Below are 20,568 nucleotides of genomic sequence, written 5' to 3'. Positions count from 1 at the left end.
GCTGTTCACTGTCTCCCAGTGGGTGCTGTGTCCCTGGTCTCAGTTCACTGTCTCCCAGTGGGTGCTGTGTCCCTGACGCTGTTCACTGTCTCCCAGTGGGTGCCGTGTCTCTGGTCTCAGTTCACTGTCTCCCAGTGGGTGCCGTGTCCCTGGTCCCAGTTCACTGTCTCCCAGTGGGTGCTGTGTCCCTGACGCTGTTCACTGTCTCCCAGTGGGTACTGTGTCCCTGACGCTGTTCACTGTCTCCCAGTGGGTGCTATGTCCCTGGTCCCAGCTCACTGTCTCCCAGTGGGTGCTGTGTCCCTGGTCCCAGTTCACTGTCTCCCAGTGGGTGCTGTGTCCCTGGTCCCAGTTCACTGTCTCCCAGTGGGTGCCGTGTCCCTGGTCCCAGTTCACTGTCTCCCAGTGGGTGCTGTGTCCCCGGTCTCAGTTCACTGTCTCCCAGTGGGTGCTGTGTCCCTGGTCCCAGTTCACTGTCTCCCAGTGGGTGCTGTGTCCCTGGTCCCAGCTCACTGTCTCCCAGTGGGTGCTGTGTCCCTGGTCCCAGTTCACTGTCTCCCAGTGGGTGCTGTGTCCCTGGTCCCAGTTCACTGTCTCCCAGTGGGTGTTGTGTCCCTGACGCTGTTCACTGTCTCCCAGTGGGTGCTGGTCCCTGGTCCCAGTTCACTGTCTCCCAGTGGGTGCTGTGTCCCTGACGCAGTTCACTGTCTCCCAGTGGGTGCTGTGTCCCTGGTCTCAGTTCACTGTCTCCCAGTGGGTGCTGTGTCCCTGACGCTGTTCACTGTCTCCCAGTGCGTGTTGTGTCCCTGGTCTCAGTTCACTGTCTCCCAGTGGGTGCTGTGTCCCTGACGCTGTTCACTGTCTCCCAGTGGGTGCTGTGTCCCTGGTCCCAGTTCACTGTCTCCCAGTGGGTGCCGTGACCCTGGTCCCAGTTCACTGTCTCCCAGTGGATGCTGTGTCCCTGACGCTGTTCACTGTCTCCCAGTGGGTGCTGTGTCCCTGACGCTGTTCACTGTCTCCCAGTGGGTGCTGTGTCCCTGGTCCCAGTTCACTGTCTCCCAGTGGGTGCTGTGTCCCTGACGCTGTTCACTGTCTCCCAGTGGGTGTTGTGTCCCTGGTCCCAGTTCACTGTCTCCCAGTGGGTGCTGTGTCTCTGGTCTCAGTTCACTGTCTCCCAGTGGGTGCCGTGTCCCTGGTCCCAGTTCACTGTCTCCCAGTGGGTGCTGTGTCCCTGGTCCCAGTTCACTGTCTCCCAGTGGGTGCCGTGTCTCTGGTCCCAGTTCACTGTCTCCCAGTGGGTGCTGTGTCCCTGGTCCCAGTTCACTGTCTCCCAGTGGGTGCTGTGTCCCTGGTCCCAGTTCACTGTCTCCCAGTGGGTGCTGTGTCCCTGGTCCCAGTTCACTGTCTCCCAGTGGGTGCTGTGTCCCTGGTCCCAGTTCACTGTCTCCCAGTGGGTGCTGTGTCCCTGGTCCCAGTTCACTGTCTCCCAGTGGGTGCTGTGTCCCTGGTCCCAGCTCACTGTCTCCCAGTGGGTGCTGTGTCCCTGGTCTCAGTTCACTGTCTCCCAGTGGGTGCTGTGTCCCTGACGCTGTTCACTGTCTCCCAGTGGGTGCTGTGTCCCTGGTCCCAGTTCACTGTCTCCCAGTGGGTGCTGTGTCCCTGACGCTGTTCACTGTCTCCCAGTGGGTGCTGTGTCCCTGGTCTCAGTTCACTGTCTCCCAGTGGGTGCTGTGTCCCTGGTCCCAGTTCACTGTCTCCCAGTGGATGCTGTGTCCCTGGTCTCAGTTCACTGTCTCCCAGTGGGTGCCGTGTCCCTGGTCCCAGTTCACTGTCTCCCAGTGGGTGCTGTGTCCCTGGTCCCAGTTCACTGTCTCCCAGTGGGTGCCGTGTCCCTGGTCCCAGTTCACTGTCTCCCAGTGGGTGCTGTGTCCCTGACGCTGTTCACTGTCTCCCAGTGGGTGCTGTGTCCCTGGTCCCAGTTCACTGTCTCCCAGTGGGTGCTGTGTCCCTGACGCTGTTCACTGTCTCCCAGTGGGTGCTGTGTCCCTGGTCCCAGTTCACTGTCTCCCAGTGGGTGCTGTGTCCCTGGTCTCAGTTCACTGTCTCCCAGTGGGTGCTGTGTCCCTGGTCCCAGTTCACTGTCTCCCAGTGGGTGCTGTGTCCCTGGTCCCAGTTCACTGTCTCCCAGTAGGTGCTGTGTCCCTGACGCTGTTCACTGTCTCCCAGTGGGTGCTGTGTCCCTGGTCCCAGTTCACTGTTTCCCAGTGGGTGCTGTGTCCCTGACGCTGCTCACTGTCTCCCAGTGGGTGCTGTGTCCCTGGTCCCAGTTCACTGTCTCCCAGTGGGTGCTGTGTCTCTGGTCTCAGTTCACTGTTTCCCAGTGGGTGCTGTGTCCCTGGTCTCAGTTCACTGTCTCCCAGTGGGTGCTGTGTCCCTGGTCTCAGTTCACTGTCTCCCAGTGGGTGCTGTGTCCCTGACGCTGTTCACTGTCTCCCAGTGGGTGCCGTGTCCCTGACGCTGTTCACTGTCTCCCAGTGGGTGCCGTGTCTCTGGTCTCAGTTCACTGTCTCCCAGTGGGTGTTGTGTCCCTGACGCTGTTCACTGTCTCCCAGTGGGTGCTGTGTCCCTGACGCTGTTCACTGTCTCCCAGTGGGTGCTGTGTCCCTGACGCTGTTCACTGTCTCCCAGTGGGTGCTGTGTCCCTGACGCTGTTCACTGTCTCCCAGTGGGTGCCGTGTCTCTGGTCTCAGTTCACTGTCTCCCAGTGGGTGCCGTGTCCCTGGTCCCAGCTCACTGTCTCCCAGTGGGTGCTGTGTCCCTGACGCTGTTCACTGTCTCCCAGTGGGTGCTGTGTCCCTGGTCTCAGTTCACTGTCTCCCAGTGGGTGCTGTGTCCCTGGTCCCAGTTCACTGTCTCCCAGTGGGTGCTGTGTCCCTGACACTGTTCACTGTCTCCCAGTGGGTGCCGTGTCTCTGGTCCCAGTTCACTGTCTCCCAGTGGGTGCTGTGTCCCTGGTCCCAGTTCACTGTCTCCCAGTGGGTGCTGTGTCCCTGACGCTGTTCACTGTCTCCCAGTGGGTGCTGTGTCCCTGACGCTGTTCACTGTCTCCCAGTGGGTGCTGTGTCCCTGACGCTGTTCTCTGTCTCCCAGTGGGTGCTGTGTCCCTAGTCCCAGTTCACTGTCTCCCAGTGGGTGCTGTGTCCCTGGTCCCAGTTGACTGTCTCCCAGTGGGTGCTGTGTCCCTGACGCTGTTCACTGTCTCCCAGTGGGTGCTGTGTCCCTGGTCCCAGTTCACTGTCTCCCAGTGGGTGTTGTGTCCCTGGTCCCAGTTCACTGTCTCCCAGTGGGTGTTGTGTCCCTGACGCTGTTCACTGTCTCCCAGTGGGTGCTGTGTCCCTACGCTGTTCACTGTCTCCCAGTGGGTGCTGTGTCCCTGGTCCCAGTTCACTGTCTCCCAGTGGGTGTTGTGTCCCTGGTCCCAGTTCACTGTCTCCCAGTGGGTGTTGTGTCCCTGGTCTCAGTTCTCTCTGTCCCAGTGGGTGCTGTGTCCCTGACGCTGTTCACTGTCTCCCAGTGGGTGCCGTGTCTCTGGTCTCAGTTCACTGTCTCCCAGTGGGTGTTGTGTCCCTGACGCTGTTCACTGTCTCCCAGTGGGTGCTGTGTCCCTGACGCTGTTCACTGTCTCCCAGTGGGTGCTGTGTCCCTGACGCTGTTAACTGTCTCCCAGTGGGTGCTGTGTCCCTGACGCTGTTCACTGTCTCCCAGTGGGTGTTGTGTCCCTGGTCCCAGTTCTCTCTGTCCCAGTGGGTGTTGTGTCCCTGGTCCCAGTTCACTGTCTCCCAGTGGGTGCTGTGTCCCTGGTCCCAGTTCACTGTCTCCCAGTGGGTGCTGTGTCCCTGACGCTGTTCACTGTCTCCCAGTGGGTGCTGTGGTAAATCCTCCGCGATTTGTTGATATTTTATATTTTGTCTTCCCTGCTGCAGTTTCGTTTCGCTGGACGAAACTCCCGCCTTATGGCTCTGACAGAAGAGATCATTCTCCTCAGGTACCGTACATGAGGTACGGACACACAGCTGTGCTGCTTGACGATACTATCTACGTCTGGGGTGGGCGCAATGACACGGAGGGTGCTTGCAACGTGCTGTATGCCTTCGATGTCAGTAAGTACACTCGCAGGCCATTGACTCTATTGCTGTAGTTTCCCAAAGCATACATGCTGCACTAACCATGTCAGGGACAGCCTGGCACTGTGGGAGTCCCGTGGTGTCAGGGACAGGTTGGCACTGTGGGAGTCCCACCCTGTCAGGAACAGGTTGGCACTGTGGGTGTCCCGGGGTGTCAGGGACAGGTTGGCACTGTGGGAGTCCCGGGGTGTCAGGGACAGGTTGGCACTGTGGGAGTCCCGTGGTGTCAGGGACAGGTTGGCACTGTGGGAGTCCCGGGGTGTCAGGGACAGGTTGGCACTGTGGGAGTCCCGCACTGTCAGTGACAGGTTGGCACTGTGGGAGTCCCACCCTGTCAGGGACAGGTTGGCACTGTGGGAATCCCGGGGTGTCAGGGACAGGTTGGCACTGTGGGAGTCCAGCCCTGTCAGGGACAGGTTGGCACTGTGGGAGACCCACCCTGTCAGGGACAGGTTGGCACTGTGGGAGACCCGGGCTGTCAGGGACAGGTCTGGCACTGTGGGAGTCCCGCCCTGTCAGGGACAGGTTGGCACTGTGGGAGTCCCGGGGTGTCAGGGACAGGTTGGCACTGTGGGAGTCCCGGGGTGTCAGGGACAGGTTGGCACTGTGGGAGTCCCACCCTGTCAGGGACAGCCTGGCACTGTGGGAGTCCCGCCCTGTCAGGGACAGGTTGGCACTGTGGGAGTCCCGGGGTGTCAGGGACAGTTGGCACTGTGGGAGTCCCGCCCTGTCAGGGACAGGTTGGCACTGTGGGAGTCCCGGCCCTGTCAGGGACAGGTTGGCACTGTGGGAGTCCCGGGGTGTCAGGGACAGGTTGGCACTGTGGGAGTCCCGCCCTGTCAGGGACAGGTTGGCACTGTGGGAGTCCCGCCCTGTCAGGGACAGGTTGGCACTGTGGGAGTCCCGCCCTGTCAGGGACAGGTTGGCACTGTGGGAGTCCCGCCCTGTCAGGGACAGGTTGGCACTGTGGGAGTCCCGCCTGTCAGGGACAGGTTGGCACTGTGGGAGTCCCGCCCTGTCAGGGACAGGTTGGCACTGTGGGAGTCCCGCCCTGTCAGGGACAGGTTGGCACTGTGGGAGTCCCGGGGTGTCAGGGACAGGTTGGCACTGTGGGAGTCCCACCCTGTCAGGGACAGGTTGGCACTGTGGGAGTCCCGCCCTGTCAGGGACAGGTTGGCACTGTGGGAGTCCCCGGGTGTCAGGGACAGGTTGGCACTGTGGGAGTCCCACCCTGTCAGGGACAGGTTGGCACTGTGGGAGTCCCACCCCTGTCAGGGACAGGTTGGCACTGTGGGAGTCCCGGGGTGTCAGGGACAGGTTGGCACTGTGGGAGTCCCGGCCCTGTCAGGGACAGGTTGGCACTGTGGGAGTCCCGGGTGTCAGGGACAGGTTGGCACTGTGGGAGTCCCGGGGTGTCAGGGACAGGTTGGCACTGTGGGAGTCCCGGGTGTCAGGGACAGGTTGGCACTGTGGGAGTCCCGCCCTGTCAGGGACAGGTTGGCACTGTGGGAGTCCAGCCCTGTCAGGGACAGGTTGGCACTGTGGGAGTCCCGCCCTGTCAGGGACAGGTTGGCACTGTGGGAGTCCCGGGTGTCAGGGACAGGATTGGCACTGTGGGAGTCCCGGGGTGTCAGGGACAGGTTGGCACTGTGGGAGTCCCGCCCTGTCAGGGACAGGTTGGCACTGTGGGAGTCCCGGGTGTCAGGGACAGGTTGGCACTGTGGGAGTCCCGGGTGTCAGGGACAGGTTGGCACTGTGGGAGTCCCGGGGTGTCAGGGACAGGTTGGCACTGTGGGAGTCCCGCCCTGTCAGGGACAGGTTGGCACTGTGGGAGTCCCGGGGTGTCAGGGACAGGTTGGCACTGTGGGAGTCCCGGGGTGTCAGGGACAGGTTGGCACTGTGGGAGTCCCGCCCCGTCAGGGACAGGTTGGCACTGTGGGAGTCCCGGGGTGTCAGGGACAGCCTGGCACTGTGGGAGTCCCGGCCTGTCAGGGTCAGCCTGGCACTGTGGGAGTCCCGCCCTGTCAGGGACAGGTTGGCACTGTGGGAGTCCCGCCCTGTCAGGGACAGGTTGGCACTGTGGGAGTCCCACCCTGTCAGGGACAGGTTGGCACTGTGGGAGTCCCGCCCTGTCAGGGACAGGTTGGCACTGTGGGAGTCCCGCCCTGTCAGGGACAGGTTGGCACTGTGGGAGTCCCGGGGTGTCAGGGACAGGTTGGCACTGTGGGAGTCCCGCCCTGTCAGGGACAGGTTGGCACTGTGGGAGTCCCGGGGTGTCAGGGACAGGTTGGCACTGTGGGAGTCCCGCCCTGTCAGGGACAGGTTGGCACTGTGGGAGTCCCACCCTGTCAGGGACAGGTTGGCACTGTGGGAGTCCCACCCTGTCAGGGACAGGTTGGCACTGTGGGAGTCCCGGGGTGTCAGGGACAGGTTGGCACTGTGGGAGTCCCCGGCCTGTCAGGGACAGGTTGGCACTGTGGGAGTCCCGCCCTGTCAGGGACAGGTTGGCACTGTGGGAGTCCCGGGGTGTCAGGGACAGGTTGGCACTGTGGGAGTCCCGGGGTGTCAGGGACAGCCTGGCACTGTGGGAGTCCCGGCCTGTCAGGGTCAGCCTGGCACTGTGGGAGTCCCGCCCTGTCAGGGACAGGTTGGCACTGTGGGAGTCCCGCCCTGTCAGGGACAGGTTGGCACTGTGGGAGTCCCACCCTGTCAGGGACAGGTTGGCACTGTGGGAGTCCCACCCTGTCAGGGACAGGTTGGCACTGTGGGAGTCCCGCCCTGTCAGGGACAGGTTGGCACTGTGGGAGTCCCACCCTGTCAGGGACAGGTTGGCACTGTGGGAGTCCCACCCTGTCAGGGACAGGTTGGCACTGTGGGAGTCCCGGGGTGTCAGGGACAGGTTGGCACTGTGGGATTCCCGGGGTGTCAGGGACAGGTTGGCACTGTGGGAGTCCCGGGGTGTCAGGGACAGGTTTGGCACTGTGGGAGTCCCGGGGTGTCAGGGACAGGTTGGCACTGTGGGAGTCCCGGGGTGTCAGGGACAGGTTGGCACTGTGGGAGTCCCGCCCTGTCAGCGACACGTTGGCACTGTGGGAGTCCCGGGGTGTCAGGGACAGGTTGGCACTGTGGGAGTCCCACCCTGTCAGGGACAGGTTGGCACTGTGGGAGTCCCACCCCGTCAGGGACAGGTTGGCACTGTGGGAGTCCCACCCTGTCAGGGACAGGTTGGCACTGTGGGAGTCCCGGGGTGTCAGGGACAGGTTGGCACTGTGGGAGTCCCGCCCTGTCAGGGACAGGTTGGCACTGTGGGAGTCCCACCCTGTCAGGGACAGGTTGGCACTGTGGGAGTCCCGGGGTGTCAGGGACAGGTTGGCACTGTGGGAGTCCCGGGGTGTCAGGGACAGGTTGGCACTGTGGGAGTCCCGCCTTGTCAGGGACAGGTTGGCACTGTGGGAGTCCCGGGGTGTCAGGGACAGGTTGGCACTGTGGGAGTCCCGCCCTGTCAGGGACAGGTTGGCACTGTGGGAGTCCCGGGTGTCAGGGACAGGTTGGCACTGTGGGAGTCCCGCCCTGTCAGGGACAGGTTGGCACTGTGGGAGTCCCACCCTGTCAGGGACAGGTTGGCACTGTGGGAGCCCCGGGGTGTCAGGGACAGGTTGGCACTGTGGAAGTCCCGGGGTGTCAGGGACAGGTTGGCACTGTGGGAGTCCCGGGGTGTCAGGGACAGGTTGGCACTGTGGGAGTCCCGGGGTGTCAGGGACAGGTTGGCACTAGGGGAGTCCCGCCCTGTCAGGGACAGCCTGGCACTGTGGGAGTCCCACCCTGTCAGGGACAGGTTGGCACTGTGGGAGTCCCACCCTGTCAGGGACAGCCTGGCACTGTGGGAGTCCCGGGGTGTCATGGACAGGTTGGCACTGTGGGTGCCCCGCCCTGTCAGGGACAGGTTGGCACTGTGGGAGTCCCGGGGTGTCAGGGACAGGTTGGCACTGTGGGAGTCCCACCCTGTCAGGGACAGGTTGGCACTGTGGGAGACCCACCCTGTCAGGGACAGCCTGGCACTGTGGGAGTCCCACCCTGTCAGGGATAGGTTGGCACTGTGGGAGTCCCACCCTGTCAGGGATAGGTTGGCACTGTGGGAGTCCCACCCTGTCAGGGACAGGTTGGCACTGTGGGAGTCCCACCCCGTCAGGGACAGGTTGGCACTGTGGGAGTCCCGGGGTGTCAGGGACAGGTTGGCACTGTGGGAGTCCCGGGGTGTCATGGACAGGTTGGCACTGTGGGAGTCCCGCCCTGTCAGGGACAGGTTGGCACTGTGGGAGTCCCGCCCTGTCAGGGACAGGTTGGCACTGTGGGAGTCCCGGGGTGTCAGGGACAGGTTGGCACTGTGGGAGTCCCACCCTGTCAGGGACAGGTTGGCACTGTGGGAGTCCCGCCCTGTCAGGGACAGGTTGGCACTGTGGGAGTCCCGCCCTGTCAGGGACAGGTTGGCACTATGGGTGCCCCGCCCTGTCAGGGACAGGTTGGCACTGTGGGAGTCCCGCCCTGTCAGGGACAGGTTGGCACTGTGGGAGTCCCGGGGTGTCAGGGACAGGTTGGCACTGTGGGTGCCCCGCCCTGTCAGGGACAGGTTGGCACTGTGGGAGTCCCGCCCTGTCAGGGACAGGTTGGCACTGTGGGAGTCCCGCCCTGTCAGGGACAGGTTGGCACTGTGGGAGTCCCACCCTGTCAGGGACAGGTTGGCACTGTGGGAGTCCCGGGGTGTCAGGGACAGGTTGGCACTGTGGGAGTCCCGGGGTGTCAGGGACAGGTTGGCACTGTGGGAGTCCCGGGGTGTCAGGGACAGGTTGGCACTGTGGGAGTCCCGCCCTGTCAGGGACACGTTGGCACTGTGGGAGTCCCGGGGTGTCAGGGACAGGTTGGCACTGTGGGAGTCCCACCCTGTCAGGGACAGGTTGGCACTGTGGGAGTCCCACCCCGTCAGGGACAGGTTGGCACTGTGGGAGTCCCGGGGTGTCAGGGACAGGTTGGCACTGTGGGAGTCCCGCCCTGTCAGGGACAGGTTGGCACTGTGGGAGTCCCACCCTGTCAGGGATAGGTTGGCACTGTGGGAGTCCCGGGGTGTCAGGGACAGGTTGGCACTGTGGGAGTCCCGCCCTGTCAGGGACAGGTTGGCACTGTGGGAGTCCCGGGGTGTCAGGGACAGGTTGGCACTGTGGGAGTCCCGGGGTGTCAGGGACAGGTTGGCAGTGTGGGAGTCCCGGGGTGTCAGGGACAGGTTGGCACTGTGGGAGTCCCGCCCTGTCAGGGACAGGTTGGCACTGTGGGAGTCCCACCCTGTCAGGGATAGGTTGGCACTGTGGGAGTCCCACCCTGTCAGGGATAGGTTGGCACTGTGGGAGTCCCGGGGTGTCAGGGACAGGTTGGCACTGTGGGTGCCCCGCCCTGTCAGGGACAGGTTGGCACTGTGGGAGTCCCGCCCTGTCAGGGACAGGTTGGCACTGTGGGAGTCCCGGGGTGTCAGGGACAGGTTGGCACTGTGGGAGTCCCGCCCTGTCAGGGACAGGTTGGCACTGTGGGAGTCCCGCCCTGTCAGGGACAGGTTGGCACTGTGGGAGTCCCGGGGTGTCAGGGACAGGTTGGCACTGTGGGTGCCCCGCCCTGTCAGGGACAGGTTGGCACTGTGGGAGTCCCGCCCTGTCAGGGACAGGTTGGCACTGTGGGTGCCCCGCCCTGTCAGGGACAGGTTGGCACTGTGGGAGTCCCGCCCTGTCAGGGACAGGTTGGCACTGTGGGAGTCCCGCCCTGTCAGGGACAGGTTGGCACTGTGGGAGTCCCGGGGTGTCAGGAACAGATTGGCACTGTGGGAGTCCCGGGGTGTCAGGGACAGGTTGGCACTGTGGGAGTCCCGCCCTGTCAGGGACAGGTTGGCACTGTGGGAGTCCCGGGTGTCAGGGACAGGTTGGCACTGTGGGTGCCCCGCCCTGTCAGGGACAGGTTGGCACTGTGGGAGTCCCGGGGTGTCAGGGACAGGTTGGCACTGTGGGAGTCCCGCCCTGTCAGGGACAGGTTGGCACTGTGGGAGTCCCGTGGTGTCAGGGACAGCCTGGCACTGTGGGAGTCCCACCCTGTCAGGGACAGGTTGGCACTGTGGGAGTCCCGGGCTGTCAGGGACAGGTTGGCACTGTGGGAGTCCCGGGGTGTCAGGGACAGGTTGGCACTGTGGGAGTCCCGGGGTGTCAGGGACAGGTTGGCACTGTGGGAGTCCCGGGGTGTCAGGGACAGGTTGGCACTGTGGGAGTCCCGCCCTGTCAGGGACAGGTTGGCACTGTGGGAGTCCCGGGGTGTCAGGGACAGGTTGGCACTGTGGGAGTCCCGCCCTGTCAGGGACAGGTTGGCACTGTGGGACTCCCGCCCTGTCAGGGACAGGTTGGCACTGTGGGACTCCCGCCCTGTCAGGGACAGGTTGGCACTGTGGGAGTCCCGGGGTGTCAGGGACAGGTTGGCACTGTGGGAGTCCCACCCTGTCAGGGACAGGTTGGCACTGTGGGAGTCCCGGGGTGTCAGGGACAGGTTGGCACTGTGGAAGTCCCGGCGTGTCAGGGACAGGTTGGCACTGTGGGAGTCCCACCCTGTCAGGGACAGGTTGGCACTGTGGGAGTCCCGGGGTGTCAGGGACAGGTTGGCACTGTGGGAGTCCCGGGGTGTCAGGGACAGGTTGGCACTGTGGGAGTCCCGGGGTGTCAGGGACAGGTTGGCACTGTGGGAGTCCCGCCCTGTCAGGGACAGGTTGGCACTGTGGGTGCCCCGCCCTGTCAGGGACAGGTTGGCACTGTGGGAGTCCCGCCCTGTCAGGGACAGGTTGGCACTGTGGGAGTCCCACCCTGTCAGGGACAGGTTGGCACTGTGGGAGTCCCGCCCTGTCAGGGACAGCCTGGCACTGTGGGAGTCCCGGGGTGTCAGGGACAGGTTGGCACTGTGGGAGTCCCGCCCTGTCAGGGACAGGTTGGCACTGTGGGAGTCCCGGGGTGTCAGGGACAGGTTGGCACTGTGGGATACCCACCCTGTCAGGGACAGGTTGGCACTGTGGGAGTCCCACCCTGTCAGGGACAGGTTGGCACTGTGGGAGTCCCGGGGTGTCAGGGACAGCCTGGCACTGTGGGAGTCCCGGGGTGTCAGGGACAGGTTGGCACTGTGGGAGTCCCGGGGTGTCAGGGACAGCCTGGCACTGTGGGAGTCCCGGGGTGTCAGGGACAGGTTGGCACTGTGGGAGTCCCGGGGCGTCAGGGACAGGTTGGCACTGTGGGAGTCCCGGGGTGTCAGGGACAGGTTGGCACTGTGGGAGTCCCGGGGTGTCAGGGTCAGGTTGGCACTGTGGGAGTCCCGCCCTGTCAGTGACAGGTTGGCACTGTGGGAGTCCCACCCTGTCTTATTCCCCCCCTCCCTATGCACAGCCCCCGTTCCCTCCCCCTCCCTGTGCACAGCCCCCGTTCCCTCCCCCTCCCTGTTCACAGCCCCTGACCCCCCTCCCTGTACAGCACCTCGTCCAGTCTGGTATTCCCAGAGTGCAGCAGTGGAGTATCAGCTGAGATCCAAGTCTGAGGAACCGAGCTGGGCCATTCTGAAAGGCTCTGTGTAAAATGTCCTCCTTGCTTTGTGATACGCGACATTCTGATTCAGAAGCTGAAGTGCCGGGTAACATGATTCCAAATAATAGTGATGCCCCGCGTTGTTGAATGAGGGGTGTGTGGGTTTGCTGTTGATCAGGTCCTCCTTTCTCACCCTTTTGATTCAATCTGCAGACACTCACAACTGGTCGACTCCGAAGGTTCACGGCTCGATTCCCGGTGCCCGGGATGGACACTCCGCCTGTGCGCTCGGGAAATGCCTGTTCATCTTTGGGGGATATGAGCAGCTGGTAAGAAACGTCACAGCAGAGATTTATAGCACAGAAGGAGGCCATTCCGCCCATCGGGCCTTCTGCAGCCCTTTGATAGAGCGGTCCGATGAGTCCGTCTCCACTGCTCTTTCCAGAGCCTTCGCTAATTTCACCTCTTCAGCTGCTTCTCTAGTTTCTCGTGAGTCGACCTTATTTTCCCTTTCAGACAATTCATCCCCGATTTAAGCAAGCTTCCTCGTGTCACATCCTGTTCCCTGCACACCACCTCAAACCTGTGTCCTCTGCCCTCCGAGCCTGCAGACAGTGGAAACAGTTCCTCCTCATTTCCTCTATCAGATCAGCCCTGAACCTTCTGTGCTCTATGGAGAGCAACCCTGTCTCCTCTTCTCACTCCACATAACCGAGGTCCTGCCTCCATTTTGAGTAAACCTCCTCCATGTTCCCTCCAGGCATTGACATCCTTTCAAACAGAATTAGACACATTACGTCAGTTGAGGTCTAACCAGTCATTTGCAACGGCTTCGCGTGGCATCTATATTCTTGTAACTGGTGCCTCTATTTAATGGTCAAGTACCCTGTATACTTTTTAACAGCTTCATCTAGTTGTCCGTGTAACAGCTTCATCTACTTGTAGGGTTGTACTGTCAAGTACCCTGGAATGAACAGCTTGTTGTATGAGGAACGGTTGAGGACTCTGGGTCTGTGCTCGTTGGAGTTTAGAAGGATGAGGGGGGATCTTATTGAAACTTACAGGATACTGCGAGGCCTGGATAGAGTGGACGTGGAGAGGATGTTTCCACTTGTCAGAAAAACTAGAAGCAGAGGACACCATCTCAGACTAAAGGGACGATCCTTTAAAACAGAGATGATGAGGAATTTCTTCAGCCAGAGGGTGGTGAATCTGTGGAACTCTTTGCCGCAGAAGGCTGTGGAGGCCAAATCACCGAGTGTCTTTAAGACAGAGATAGATAGGTTCTTGATTAATAAGGTGATCAGGGGTTATGGGGAGAAGGCAGGAGAATGGGGATGAGAAACATATCAGCCATGATTGAATGGGGGAGCAGACTCGATGGGCCGAGTGGCCTAATTCTGCTCCTATGTCTTATGGTTTTTTGGTCCTACCACCTTCAAATCCTTGTATTTGCCGATGGTAAATGTAGAACATAGAAAAATACAGCACAGAACAGGCCCTTCGACCCACGATCTTGTGCTGAACATTTGTCCTAGATTAAGAACAAATTAATCTACACCCCATTATTCTACCATAATCCATGTACCTATCCAATAGCCACTTGAAGGTCCCTAATGTTTCCGACCCAACTACTTCCACAGGCAGTGCATTCCATACCCCCACTACTCTCTGGGTAAAGAACCTACCTCTGACATCCCCCCTATATCTTCCACCATTCACCTTCAATTTATGTCCCTTTGTAATGGTTTGTTCCACCCGGGGAAAAAGTCTCTGACTGTCTACTCTATCTATTCCCCTGATCATCTTATAAACCTCTATCAAGTCGCCCCTCATCCTTCTCCGCTCTAATGAGAAAAGGCCTAGCACCCTCAACCTTTCCTCGTAAGACCTACTCTCCATTCCAGGCAACATCCTGGTGAATCTCCTTTGCAGCTTTTCCAAAGCTTCCACATCCTTCCCAAAATGAGGCGACCAGAACTGCACACAGTACTCCAAATGTGGCCTGACCAAGGTTCTGTACAGCTGCATCATCACCTCACGGCTCTTAAATTCAATCCCTCTGCTAATGAACGCTAGCACACCATAGGCCTTCTTCACAGCTCTAACCACTTAAGTGGCAACTTGCAAAGATTTATGAACATAGACCCCAAGATCTCTCTGCTCCTCCACATTGCCAAGAACCCTACCGTTAACCCTCTATTCCGCATTCATATTTGTTCTTCCAAAATGGCCAACCTCACACTTTTCAGGGTTAAACTCCATCTGCCACTTCTCAGCCCAGCTCTGCATCCGATCTATGTCTCTTTGAAGCCGACAACAGCCCTCCTCAATATCCACAACTCCACCAATCTTTATCATCTGCAAATTTACTGACCCACCCTTCAACTCCCTCATCCAAGTCATTGATGAAAATCACAAACAGCAGAGGACCCAGAACTGATCCCTGCGGTATGCCACTGGTAACTGGGCTCCAGGCTGAATATTTGCCATCCACCACCACTCTCTGACGTCTATCGATTAGCCAGTTCGTTATCCAACTGGCCAAATTTCCCACTATCCCATGCCTCCTTACTTTCTGCATAAGCCTACCATGGGGAACCTTATCAAATGCCTTACTGAAATCCATGTACACCACATCTACTGATTTACTTTCATCCACTTGCTTGGTCACCTCCTCAAAGAATTCAATAAGACTTGTAAGGCAAGACCTACCCTTCACAAATCCGTACTGACTATCCCTAATCAAGCAATGCCTTTCCAGATGCTCAGAAATAATATCCCTCAGTACCCTTTCCATTACTTTGCCTACCACCGAAGTAAGACTAACTGGCCTGTAATTCCCAGGGTTATCCCTATTCCCTTTTTGGAACAGGGGGACGACATTCACCACTCTCCAATCCCCTGGTCCCACCCCTGTTGACAGCGAGGATGAAAAGATCATTGCCAACGGCTCTGCAGTTTCATCTCTTGCTTCCCATAAAACCCTTGGATATATCCCGTCAGGCCCGGGGAACTTGTCTATCCTCATGTTTTTCAAAATGCCCAACACATCTTCCTTCCTAACAAGTATCTCCTTGAGCTTACCAGTCTGTTTCACACTGTCCTCTCCAACAATATGGCCCCTCTCATTCGTAAATACTGAAGAAAAGTACTCATTCAAGACCTCTCCTATCTCCACAGACTCAATACACAATCTCCCGCTACTGTCCTTGATCGGACCTACCCTCGCTCTAGTCATTCTCATATTTCTCACATATGTGTAAAAGGCCTTGGGGTTTTCCTTGATCCTACCCGCCAAAGATTTTTGATGCCTTCTCTTAGCTCTCCTAATCCCTTTCTTCAGTTCCCTCCTGGCTATCTTGTATCCCTCCAGCGCCCTGTCTGAACCTTGTTTCCTCAGCCTTACATAAGTATCATTCTTCCTCTTAACAAGACATTCAACCTCTCTTGTCAACCATGGTTCCCTCACTCGACCATCTCTTCCCTGCCTGACAGGGACATACATATCAAAGACACGCTGTACCTGTTCCTTGAACAATTCCACATTTCACTTGTGTCCTACCCTGGCAGCCTATGTTCCCAACTTATGCACTTCAGTTCTTGTCTGACAGCATCATATTTACCCTTCCCCCAATTGTAAACCTTTCCCTGTTGCACGCACCTATCCCTCTCCATTACTAAGTGAAAGTCACAGAATTGTGGTCATTATCTCCAAATGCACCCCCACTAACAAATCTATCACTTGCCCTGGTTCATTACCAAGTACCAAATCCAATATGGCCTCCCCTCTGGTCGGACAATCTACATACTGTGTTAGAAAAGCTTCCTGGACACACTGCACAAACACCACCCCATCCAAACTATTTGATCCAAAGAGTTTCCACTCAATGTTTGGGAAGTTGAAGTCACCCAAGACTACTACCCTGTGACTTCTGCACCTTTCCAAAATCTGTTTCCCAATCTGTTCCTCCACATCTCTGCTGCTATTGGGGGGCCTATAGAAACCTCCCAACAAGGTGACTGCTCCTTTCCTATTTCTGACTTCAACCCATATTACCTCAGTAGGCAGATCCTCCTCGAACTGCCTTTCTGCAGCTGTTATACCATCTCTAATTAATAATGCAACCCCACCACCTCTTTTACCACCTTTCCTAATCTTATTGAAACATCTGCAATAGGGGCTGGTTTAGCACACTGGGCTAAATCACTGGCTTTTAAAGCAGACCAAGGCAGGCGAGCAGCACGGTTCAATTCCCATACCAGCCTCCCCGAACAGGCGCCGGAATGTGGCGACTAGGGGCTTTCCACAGTAACTTCATTTGAAGCCTACTCGTGACAATAAGCGATTTTCATTTCATTTCATACAACTAGGAACCTCCAACAACCATTTGTGCCCCTCTTCTATCCAAGTTTCCGTGATGGCCACCACATCGTAGTCCCAAGTACCGATCCATGCCTTAAGCTCACCCACCTTATTCGTGATGCTTCTTGCGTTGAAGTATATACACTTCAACCCATCTCCGTGCCTGCAAGTACTCTCCTTTGTCAGTGTTGCCTTCCCCACTGCCTCACTACACACTTTGACATCCTGAACAAGGAGCCCGAAGCTGGAACTCTGATTGTAGCTGCCAAATCCAGCTTCCTGTGGGGTGTGTTAGAATCGTTCTTGGCTTGCTATTATCACTTGTGGACACTAAAGACAGCAATACATCTGACAGGTCCACATTTCTTTACTGCTTCAGAACATACACCCTGAAGAAAGATGAGGTCTGACAGGCAGATTTCAGGGAACCCGGAGAGGAATTGAAAAGTAAGACTTCGAAGTCAACGGGGCCGATGTGGAGATGGTCGACAGCTTCAAATTCCTGGGTGTGGACTTCACCAATAATCTGTCCTGGTCCACCCACGTCCAAGCTACCACCAAGAAAACACAACAGCACCTATACTTCCTCAGGAAACTAAGGAAATTCGGCATGTCCACATTAACTCTTAGTAACTTTTACAGATGCACCATAGAAAGCATCCTATCGGGCTGCATCACAGCCTGGTATGGCAACTGCTCGGCCCAGGTCCGCAAGAAACTTCAGAGAGTCGTGAACACAGCCCAATCCAACACACGAACCTGCCTCCCATCCATTGACTCCATCTGCACCTCCCGCTGCCTGGGGAAAGCGGGCAGCATAATCGAAGACCCTCCCACCTGGCTTATTCACTCTTCCAACTTCTTCCATCGGGCAGGAGATACAGAAGCCTAAGAACACGCACGAACAGACTCAAAAACAGCTTCTTCTCCGTTGTCACCAGACTCCTGAATGACTCTCTTATGGACTGATCTGATCTCTTCACAAATCTTCTCTACTGAGTAGGACTACACCCCTGTATGCTTGACCTTGTCTATGTCTAGGGCGGCACGGTAGCACAGTGGTTAGCTCTGTGGCTTTACAGCGCCAGGGTCCCAGGTTCGATTCCCGGCTTGGGTCATTGTCTGTGCGGAGTCTGCATGTTCTCCCCGTGTCTGCGTGGGTTTCCTCCGGGTGCTCCGGTTTCCTCCCACAAGTCCCGAAAGACGTGCTTGTTAGGTGAATTGGATATTCTGAATTCTCCCTCAGTGACCCGAACAGACGCAGGCTTTTCACCGTAACTTCATTGCAGTAAGCCTACCTGTGACAACAATAAAAATTATTATTGTGTCTATTTATTTACATTGTGCATTTATGTATGTCCTATGTTTTTTCATGTATGGAACGATCGTGCGCAGAACAATACTTTTTACTGTACCTTGCCACACGTAGACAATAAACAAATCCAAGTTGGCAATCTGTGAGCTGCCCACACGCCACACACACAGAAATGGGCGCAGGTAGAGCCACCGCAAGGTGGTGCAGGAGGTAAGGCTTCACATTCCTGGGGACCACATGTGGGGATTTGAGATCTATCCCAGCCAGGTGAGTGGCATCTCACAGCGATCAATATTGGGTGGGGGGGGGAGGGACCAGTGCCATTGTTCAGCTCAGCACCTAATCACACCAGCCTGGAGTGCTTTGCAACATTATCTTTATAACTGAACTGCAGACAGCAAACTGCTTCCATTCTGATCATGCCTTCATCGCGAACTCCACTGAATTGCTTTACCTGCAAAATGACCGTAGTTCCACCCAGTAATGACATCAGCTGACCAAGCTGAACTCTAATTAACTCCACAGGGAATCCCCTTAATCCAAACAACACTACATTAGCCCAAAGGTTTACGATGCCTTAATTGCACCCTTTTTAAAAAATATTTTTTATTGAAAAATTTTGAATTTACACAACATCAAACCATACTAAAATACCAACGATAACAGTAATAACAACAATCATAAACCTTCGCCCCTCCTCAATGAACAACCCAACATATTAACAACTTAAGTTAACCCAGTGTTAAGTTACATAACCGTAGCAAAAAAAATAGCTGCTGCTATTGACCAAGATACCTATCTTTGAGCCAGGAAGTCCAGAAAAGGCTGCCACCGTTTATAGAACCCTTGTATTGATCCTCTCAGGGCAAATTTAACCCTTTCCAATTTTATAAATCCCGCCATGTCATTGACCCAGGTCTCCACACTTGGGGGCCTCGCATCCTTCTACTGTAGCAAGATCCTCCACCGGGCTACTAGGGACGCAAAGGCCAGCACACCGGCCTCTTTCGCCTCCTGCACTCCCGGCTCCACCCCAACCCCAAACATCGCGAGTCCCCACCCTGGTTTGACCCTGGATCCAACCACCCTCGTCACCGTCCCCGCCACCCCCTTCCAGAATTCTTCCAGTGCTGGGCATGCCCAGAACATATGGGCGTGGTTCGCTGGACTCCCCGAACATCTGGTGCACCTGTCCTCACCCCCAAAGAACCTACTCATCCTAGTCCCGGACATGTGGGCCCGGTGCAGCACCTTGAATTGGATGAGACTAAGCCTCGCACATGAGGAGGAAGAGTTGACTCTCTCCAAGGCATCCGCCCAAGTCCCGTCCTCTATCTGCTCCCCGAGTTCCTCCTCCCATTTAGCCTTCAGCTCCTCCACTGACGACTCCTCCACCTCCTACAGAACCTTATAGATGTCAGACACCTTCCCCTCTCCTACCCACACCCCCGAAAGCACTCTGTCCATCGTCCCCCGCGAGGGCAACAAAGGGAATCCCTCTACCTGTCGCCTAGCAAACGCCTTTACCTGCAAGTATCTGAACATGTTCCCTTGGGGAAGGCAAATTTATCTTCCAGTTCCCCCAGGCCCACAAACCTCCCGCCAATAAACAGGTCCCTCAATTTACTGATGCCCACCCTTTGCCACCCCCTAAATCCCCCATCCTTGTTCCCCGGATGAACCGATGATTGCCACCCAGTGGAGACTCCATCGAGCCCCCTGTTTACCCCCTATGCCGTCTCCACTGTCCCCAGATTCTTAGGGTCGCCGCCACCACCGGGCTCGTGGTAAACCTCTTAGGGGAGAGCGGCAGCGGCGCCGTTACCATGGCACCCAGGCTCGTACCTCTATATGACGCCATCTCCATTCTTTTCCACGCCGCCCCTCCCCCCTCCATCACCCATTTACGCACCATTGACACATTGGCCGCCCAATAGTACCCCAAAAGGTTGGGCAGCGCCAGCCCGCCTCTATCCCTCCCTCGCTCCAGGAAAACCCTCTTCACTCTCGGAGTCCCATGTGCCCACACAAAGCTCAAAATACTGCTAGTCACTCTCCTAAAGAAGGCCCTGGGGATAAAGATGGGCAGGCACTGAAAGAGGAACAAGAACCTCGGAAGCACCGTCATTTTGACGGACTGCACCCTCCCCGCCAACGACAATGGCAGCATGTCCCACCTCTTGAACTCCTCCTCCATCTGATCTACACGTCTGGTGAAATTATGCTTGTGAAGAGTCCCCCAGTCCCTGGCCACCTGCACCCCCAGGTACCTAAAGCTCTCCCCTGCCCGCCTAAGCGGGAGCCTACCAATTCCTTCCTCCTGGTCTCCAAGGTGCACCACAAACACCTCACTCTTACCTAAATTTAGTTTATAACCTGAAAAGGTCCCAAACTCAGCTAGCAGCTCCATCACCCCGGCATCCCTCCCACCGGGTCTGCCACATACAGTAACAGGTCGTCGGCATACAACGACACCCTATGTTCCTCCCCACCTCGCACCAAGCCTCTCCACCTCTCTGAATCCCTCAACGCCATCGCCAGCGGCTCGATTGCCAATGCAAACAACAAGGGGGACAGGGGGCAACCCTGCCTGGTCCCTCGGTAAAGCTGGAAGTACTCCGACCTCCTCCCATTCGTGGCCACACACGCCATCGGGGCCTCATATAGCAGCCTTACCCATCTAATAAACCCTTCACCAAATCCAAACCTCCCCAACACCTCCCATAAGTACCCCCACTCCACTCTATCGAAGGCCTTCTCCGCATCCAGCGCCACCACTGTCTCTGCCTCCCCCTCAATCGCCGGCATCATGATGACATTCAACAATCTCCGCACATTCGTGTTCAGCTGCCTTCCCTTCACAAAACCTGTCTGGTCCTCGTGTACAACCCCTGGCACACAGTCCTCTATCCTGGTGGCCAGGATTCTTGCCAGCACCTTGGCATCCACGTTGAGGAGAGATATGGGCCTGTATGAACCACACTGCTGTGGGTCCTTGTCCCTCTTTAAAATTAACGAGATCAGCGCCCGCAACATCGTCGGGGGCAAAGTCCCCCCTTCCCACGCTTCATTAAGTGTCCGCACCAGTAAGGGGCCCACTAGGTCCACAAACTTTTT

At 57.6% G+C, this 20,568-nt stretch overlaps 1 protein-coding gene across 1 annotated transcript in view; it reads left to right on the top strand.

Annotated features, from left to right (window-relative positions):
• Positions 1-20,568, top strand: part of klhdc3 (kelch domain containing 3) — a 225,802-nt gene that overhangs the window by 42,581 nt on the left and 162,653 nt on the right. The window contains exons 3-4 of the mRNA XM_038798866.1: positions 3,984-4,160; positions 11,984-12,099. Of these exons, the coding sequence (XP_038654794.1) occupies positions 3,984-4,160; positions 11,984-12,099 (293 nt within the window). The remainder of the gene's footprint in view (positions 1-3,983; positions 4,161-11,983; positions 12,100-20,568) is intronic.

This window comes from Scyliorhinus canicula, chromosome 6 (assembly GCF_902713615.1).
Source record: "Scyliorhinus canicula chromosome 6, sScyCan1.1, whole genome shotgun sequence".
NCBI classification, from domain to species: Eukaryota; Metazoa; Chordata; class Chondrichthyes; order Carcharhiniformes; family Scyliorhinidae; genus Scyliorhinus; species Scyliorhinus canicula.
This window is presented reverse-complemented; position numbering and strand designations above follow the sequence as displayed.